Source organism: Maniola jurtina, chromosome 6 (assembly GCF_905333055.1).
Source record: "Maniola jurtina chromosome 6, ilManJurt1.1, whole genome shotgun sequence".
Taxonomy (NCBI): domain Eukaryota; kingdom Metazoa; phylum Arthropoda; class Insecta; order Lepidoptera; family Nymphalidae; genus Maniola; species Maniola jurtina.
The window spans coordinates 15460194-15468468 of record NC_060034.1 but is presented as its reverse complement, the minus strand read 5'-3'; the positions used below and the strand labels follow the sequence as shown (position 1 = coordinate 15468468).

General features: G+C 35.8%; 1 protein-coding gene across 2 annotated transcripts; it reads left to right on the top strand.

The window, feature by feature from the left end:
- Positions 1–2075: 2075 nt before the first annotated feature.
- Positions 2076–7226, top strand: LOC123866470 (agrin-like). Of its 2 annotated transcripts, XM_045908058.1 has the most exons (3): positions 2081–2245; positions 3855–4811; positions 6015–7226. In XM_045908058.1, the coding sequence occupies exons 1-3, from the start codon at positions 2230–2232 to the stop codon at positions 7103–7105; spliced, it is 2064 nt and encodes a 687-aa protein (XP_045764014.1). In that variant the 5' UTR covers positions 2081–2229; the 3' UTR covers positions 7106–7226. The 2 variants fall into 2 exon arrangements, with proteins under 2 accessions (XP_045764013.1, XP_045764014.1); XM_045908057.1 differs by having other exon boundaries at positions 2076–2245; positions 3855–7226.
- Positions 7227–8275: the final 1049 nt, after the last annotated feature.

Genomic DNA, 8275 nt, shown 5'->3' with positions numbered 1-8275 from the left:
ACATTTTGCACGATAATTCAAAAACTATTATACATAGAAATAAATAAAAATCTGTTTTAGAATGTACAGGTAAAGCCCTTTCATATGATACTCCACTTGGTATAGTTATCTTACTTTGAAAATTGAAACACATTTTTTTTTATGATGTGACCACAAATTCCCGGTTTTCAGATTTATTCCTGTACTTGTGCTATAATACCTACCTACCTGCCAAATTTCATGATTCTAGGTCAACGGGAAGTACCCTATATATTTCTTGACAGACACGACGGGCGGACGGACGGACGGACAGACAGACGTACAACAAATTGATCCTATAAGGCTTCCGTTTTTCCTTTTGAGGTACGGAACCTAAAAATTAGATATCTCTGCAAAAATTGTAATAAACTACTCGTGTGAATAAGTTCTACTAAACATTTTATTATGTTACTAGCTTATGCCCGCGACTTCGTCCACGCGGACTACACAAATTTTAATCAAACCCCTATTTTACCCGCCTTGGGGTTGAATAAGCAAGTTACTTGTAAATAGTCTCTCTTGATATTAACGAAAGTTGATTCATTATTATTTTATTATTTACACAGTGATTCAATAAATAAAATTATTGTTCATGTTTTTACAATAGAATAATAATTACAGTGAACTTAAAGCAATAAACACAGCGGTCATGAAAAATAGCGTAGCTACACCTGAACAAACTGGTGTATAATATTATTTTATTTATACCTATTGAAGAATGCATATTATCACGAATACGATAATAGTTAAAAAAACAACGAAATAAAACGTGTCAAACATACTCAACAGCTGTTTGATAAGACAAATAGACGTTAAAACAAGTATGCATACAGGAAAAAATGATTACAAAAATTGTCTGTTATAGTAGTATAATCTAAATCTACTGTAATACTATAATTATACAATGAAATAAAGTGTAAGAATCAACTTCTTTATCTACCTACACTAATATTATAAAGAGACAAAGTTTGTAAGTTTGTTTGTTGGAAGTAATTTCTGGAACTACTGAACCGATTTTGAAAGTTCTTACACCAGTAAATATGGTATGCGCGATACTTTCGGCAGTTTGTAAGCACGCATACCAAGATAATATAATTATAAATGTGACATTAAAAATTGAATTTAAAAAAAAAGTTTCCGTAATAATGGATAAATTTTACCCTTTATCACACCATTCAAATAGGTATGCGTGACCTTTCCGGCTAAAAATCATTGGTCGGCCGGATTTTTTCTTGTTGAACATAATATTTCACACAAAATTCTATATGATTGATCAAAATCCGTGATGACGGAAAAAAAATTATGGAAATTTAATAATAAATAATTTAACTAAAATATTTCCGGCCAATCAAATCCACGCCGACCAAGCAAGTCTTGTTCGCCTAAACTATAACTTTTATTTTTTATTAAAAATATTAGAATCCGTGAAGCTACGTGATCTTTCAGGATTGCTTGCTCCGGACTACTAGAAGATGCCTATTCACTCTTGACTTAATAGATACTAGCTGTGCCCGCGACTTCGTTCGCGTGGAATACTGACTTTTCGGGCAGCGTGATTCTTTAAATTGACATAACTTTTTTATTTATGAACCGATTGACATGAAATAAACACTAAATGTTAAGTGAAGCTTACTACAATATATTAGTGAAAACCGTATCTAAATCCAATAAGCCGTTTCTGATATTAGCGTACACAAACACACAGACAAACAGACAAACAGACAAAAAAAAAATTAATTACAATTTCGGGTTCGGCATCGATATAATAACAACCCCTGCTACTTTTTTTTATATATTTCCATTGTACAGACACCACTTTTCTACAATTTTATTATATGTATATATAGATAGATAGATTAAAAGTAGAGGGATAAACTGATCCTGGAAGAGCATTCCATATGCTAGCGGTTGGATGACGCGATGCGACGTTTTACACTGAATTAAACTGCAAAATTAAATACAAAAGACAAAGACACGTGAAACACATACGTATATACACTTCATACATTGTCAATAAAATGTATTTAATTCAACTAACGTTCACCGTTTGTCGTTAATCATTATCGCCAGTATTTTCTTTTGTCTGCCTCTTCACTGTTAGCTGTGGCTTTAATTTTCACATTTGCAAACAAAACGAAGTATATATTGGATTTATTATTTTGTTTATTTTCAGTCGATAATACACCGCGCGTTGTGTCATATGGCTGAAAAATGAAGATTCTAATAGGTAAAAAGTAATCCTAATTAGCCTTTATTTTAAATATTGGATTCATATTTTAATATGTTGTAAAAAATATGATTAACAGGGCTCTCTCCGTCACTCGTTTCATACAATCGTAGTCCAATTTCATTTGAATATTAAGCAACCAAAGTCCATGAAATTTTGCAAACATATTCTAGAAACTAATATCTATGCCTGTGGTTATAGGTGACCTAGGCATAGATAGGAATGGTATATAGGTGGTGGTAGGTGACGGAGAGAGCCCTCTTAAGTGTCTGTTTCAAAATCGCCGGATAAACTTTATCTGACTTTTTTTTCAATCTTTTATTGACAAGCTTTTACATTGCTCGTGTGAGCCTTAAATATGGAGTTTTTTATTCTAGAATCTATCAAAATATCTTTATTCATTTCATTAGATTATTTATTTCATTAGATTAAAGTTTATCTTGCAGTTGTGAAAAGACCTTTAATCCATACTAATATTATAAATGTGAAAGTGTATCGGTCTGTCTGTCTGCTACTTTTCACGGCCCAAGAGTTTAAGCGATTTTAACGAAATTTGGTACAGGATTAGCTTATATCCCGGGGACGGACATATGCTACTTTTTATCCCGGAAAATCAAACAGTTCCCACGGGATCTTTAAAAACCTAAATCCATGCGAACGAAGTCGCGGGCATCCTCTTGTTGTTTATAATATACAAATAATAAAATAGTTAATATAATTACTTCAACAATGGGCAAAATTGTTCTGATTGCGACCACTATGAAATTTTGATGAATTAATTATAAATATAATGTGTGTATGTTTTAACATTTATCCTACTAACATTATAAATGTGAAAGTGTGGATGTTTGGATGTTTGTTAACACGCAAAAACGGCTGATCGGATTTGGATATGGAATGGAGATAGATTATACCCTGGATTAACTCATAGGCTACTATTTATCCCGGAAAATCAAAGAGTTCCCACGTTATTTTATAAAACCTTTTTCCACGCGGATCAAGTCGCGGCTCTGGTGGAGCTTTTTCATATTATGATACCCCATTTGGTGATGGAACTACATACTCACGCTTTTCGAATTTTTTCCTTTACTTGTGCTATGAGACCTACTTACCTGCCAAATTTCATAATTCTGGGTCAACGGGTAGTCCCCTATAGGTTTTCTACAGACACGACAGACGGACAGATAGACAGACAACAAAGTGATCCTATAAGGGTTCCGTTTTTCCTTTTGAGGCACGGAATCCTAAAAATCATATTTCTGAAGTAATCGCTATGAGGACCAAGATACTTGAATTTTCCCATTGGTCTTTCAACTAAGTAGCAATTAGGTTATATAATTTAAGAAAAGGGATGTCAGGGCATGCTAGATACTTTTTTTTCCATTTCATTCCCTCTCCGAATAATCGTAAAGAGTGGATACGATAGTCAAATTAGTGGAGTTTGAATTGTCGTCCTTATGAATTTGTGCTCTTTGACTTGTTGAGCTATTTGTTTTAACACAAAAAGACGCAAATGTGAAACTATCATATTATTTATATGAATGTAAAATATGTAACACTATTTTTAATATAATCACAGTATTTTACAGATTTTTTTATTCTTTTACAGGAACATTAGTGCTCGTCGTGTGGTGCACGCACGTTATACTCGTAGTTGCGACGTCCACAGCAGCGCCTTCCTGTTCTTGTCCTAGAATCTTCAGACCTGTTTGCGGCAGCGACAACGTTACCTACGCGAATAATTGCACATTTAACTGTACCAGTAACTACTATAACAAAATTGGTATAAAACCAATATTTATAGATTATCAGGGATCATGTAGAGAGCCTTGTGTGTGTACAGAGCAGTACGCGCCGGTGTGTGGCAGTGATAATAAAACTTACTCCAATGAATGTAATTTAAACTGTACGAACAGGGAGCTCGAAAATAACAATCAAAATCTAATAACAGTAGCATACAAAGGCGTATGTGTCGCTCCATGTGTCTGCACAAGAGAGTATGACCCAGTCTGTGGAAGTGATGGTAAAACTTATGGGAACAATTGTACGTTCAATTGTGAAAACAAAAAAAGAGCAGCAAATGGCGAGCAAAGTCTTCTACTAACAAATTACGGAGAATGTCGTAAGTCTTGTATATGCAAACAAATTTACGAACCTGTTTGTGGTAGCGACGGAATAACGTATTCAAACAAATGTGCGTTCGACTGTGAAAATGAAGCACGTAAAGCATATGGCCAACCACTGCTCACGTCGACTACAGGTGAATGTTTCAACGGTTGTTTCTGCACACTAAATTACGCCCCAGTGTGCGGTAAAGATGGTAAAACTTATGGTAATGGTTGCGAGCTCGGTTGCACGAACAAAGAACGTAAACGTAACCAACTACCTCCTATTGAAGTTGATTACCCAGGCGAATGTCGTACACCTCCTACAATATTATGTCCTTTCATTTATAACCCAGTATGTGGTTCCAATGGCATTACATATTCAAATGAGTGTTTTATGAATGCTACTAACCAAGAAAACACTTACAGGGGTCTTCCTGCAATTACGATTATCAGCCAAGGTGAATGTCCCCAGGTCTGTAACTGTCCACTAAATTACGCTCCAGTGTGCGGTGAAGACAATAAAACTTATGGTAATGATTGCGAACTTGGTTGTACAAACACAGAACGTCGGCGTCTAGGAAAACCACCTATTCAAGCTATTAGTCCAGGTGAATGTCCTGAACCTAAATTTTGCCCTGCAGTTTACAGTCCGGTGTGTGGGTCCAATGGCGTAACCTATCCGAATGAATGTTTACTCAAAGCTGCCAGCAGAGACAATATCAAGAGAAGTCTTTCTCCAATTGAGATTAAGAGTCCAGGTGAATGTCCAACTTCTTGTGGCTGTCTACCCGTTTATAAACCCGTATGTGGTAGTGACGGTAACACATACTCAAATAAATGTCAGTTCGGGTGCAAAAATAAGCAACTTCTAAAAGAAGGTCAAGCACTAATCACTATATCAAGCGAAGGGGAATGTCCTGACTGTATTTGTCCCGCGGTGGTTCTTCCAGTTTGTGGTAATGACGGCAAAACGTACCCTAACGAATGTCAGTTAATTTGCGAGAGTAGAAAACGTGAACGTAGCGGACAGCCACCTATTTGTAACATCACTGACGGAGAATGCCCTGATTCTTGCAAATATCCAGGAGTATATCAGCCTGTCTGTGGCAGCGATGATAATACTTATTCTAACCAATGCTGGTTGGATATTGAAAACAAAAGAAGAACGAACAACGGACAACAGCCCTTAACGATAAATTATGAAGGTGAGTGTGTTGTACCCTGTCCTTGCATTCTTCTGTACGCTCCAGTGTGTGGCGACGATGGTGAAACCTACGGTAATAGCTGCCAACTCGATTGCAAGAACAAAGAGCGTATCAGTAGAAAACAACCAACCATTAACATAACAAGTCAAGGAGTATGTCCAGAACCTTTTATTTGCCCCAAAATATATCAACCAGTGTGTGGTTCGGATGGTATTACTTATTTAAGCGAATGTTTTCTAAATAGAGCCAATAAAGAAAATGTTAACACGACTCGGAATCCTGTAACGATTCAGAGTCAAGGTGAATGTGTAGCTCCGTGCATTTGTCCGCTATATTTCGTCTACCAACCCGTATGTGGCAGTGATGGTAAAACATACTCTAGTGTGTGCGAGTTAAACTGTGAAAATTTGGCTCGTGAAAGAAGCTATCAACCACTTCTTACCGTATCGAGTGAAGGTGAATGCCCTGCCAGTTGCTTCTGTCCAGACATTTATCAACCCATATGCGGTACTGATGGTAGAACATACCCAAGTTTATGTCATTTGGGATGTACAAACAGAGATAGGAAAATACAACGAAAACCTCTTATTAAGAGACGAAGTGACGGAGAGTGCCCTGAAGTGTGTAATTGTTCCACCGTAATTAGCCCGGTTTGTGGAAGTGATGGCGAAACCTATGCAAACCTCTGTGTATTGGGCTGTGAAAGCAAGAAACGTGAGCGTAACGGACAAACTCCTCTTACAGTTTTTAGTTATGAAGAGTGCGAGGTCCCTTGTTTCTGCTTAGAAGTATATCAGCCAGTTTGTGGGAGCGATAACAACACATACTCCAACGAGTGTGAACTTGGATGTGAAAATGATAGAAGGGTCAGATCCGGATTAGAGCCACTTAAACAAGTCAATGAAGGGGAGTGTGTTTTAAGCATTTGCTATCTGATTTATTCTCCAGTGTGTGGCACTGATAATGTGACATATTCCAACGATTGTTTCCTCAACATCGCCAGCCGACAAAATGTTATAAATGGTCTTGATCCGATCAGTATCAAGAGCCAAGGTGAATGCCGCGATGACACGTGCTCATGCACTGCTGTGTACCAACCAGTATGTGGAAGCGATGGGAATACCTATCCTAACGAATGCGAACTCCAATGCGAAAACCAAAAGCGGTTCGAGAATGGACTAGATCCTCTAAATGTAACTAATGGTGAGTGTAATCCGTGCATTTGTCCTCTCATACTTTTACCCGTTTGTGGTACAGACGGTATAACATATCCTAATGAATGCAGCCTTAACTGCGTAAATGAAGAAAATAAAAGGATTGGACAGAAAGAATCCAATATCTCAGAAATATGCATAGCCTATGACGGAGAGTGTCGTGATCCTGCTGATTGTTTTTGTGAAGCTATTTACGATCCAATATGCGGAAGTGACGGCATAACTTATCCAAACAAATGCACATTTGATTGCAAAAATCAAGAATACAGGAAAACTAAAAAACAACAAATAACAATGGAACATGAAGGCGAATGCGGAAAACCTTGCGCTTAGAGTTCAATTTCTGCTGTTTATATAATCATTTTATTTCACGGTTTCATTGTTATCTATTTTACATATTTATTTTTGGCTAGAGTTATTTCAATAAAGCTTACTTCATTACAGTTTATCTTCATTACTTTATTAATTTTGTAACCTTTATAATAAGCAGAGTTCAAAACCACGAAGATATAGAAAATATTTGATGATAATGCTTCTTATGATCCGTAACACAACTTTAGATTTGATGCAATATTTGAAACAAATATTTGTGAACAAAATGTCCGAGAATCGTGGCCTACATAACATAACATTCATAGTGAACTCATATGATGAAAAGAATAAAATTGATTGTATTGATGAACTCATATTATTATTGCTACAGAAATCGTTAATTAAACGATAATAATTTGAAGTAGGTATTGAGATAGGTATACAGGGTTAAACCAAAATATCAGAAAGCTATCGGCACGTAATTGTTATCATTAAAACTACCAAGTTTTTGTTGTACGACTTTTCAAAATTTCAAATTAATTTATTTCATACCAAAAACTGAATAAATTATGTTATTTCTGTGAAATTACATTGTGAATCCAAACACACATGACTGTCCCTGTTTCCAAACCACTGCGAGCAGTTAGGATATACGAGGTGCTAATGAGACAGATATATGTGGTGCTATGGAAAGACATTCCGAACCAGTGGTAGATGCTTTTGAGGATTCAAAAGTACTTGTAAAAGTCTAATTGAATCAAAAATATTTTGAATTTGAATTTTGATAAAAATGTCAAACAATTTGGTGAGACGTACTACGTATACGTGTGGTTCGCGCGGCGTTGCCGATGTTACAAAGTAGCCACAAGGAGAGAATCTGTAAAATATTGAATATTTGATATTTCACAAAATATCGAGTTAAAAAAAGTCGTAGAGCAAGAGTTAGTTTTAATGATAACAATATGTACCGAGAGCTTTCTGATATTTTTTATTTAATCTTATATACAATCAGGTAGTATTTACAATCGCTTACTTAAAACCTAAATTTCAATGAAAGTACTCTTTCATAGTTTAATAAATAACCCCAAGTGAGAGTATCTAATGAAACAACATCTTCTTATATAGACTTCAGTTACTTATTAAAGGTGAACTATACTGATCTGAAAATTGCAAACGTAAAATATGTATAAA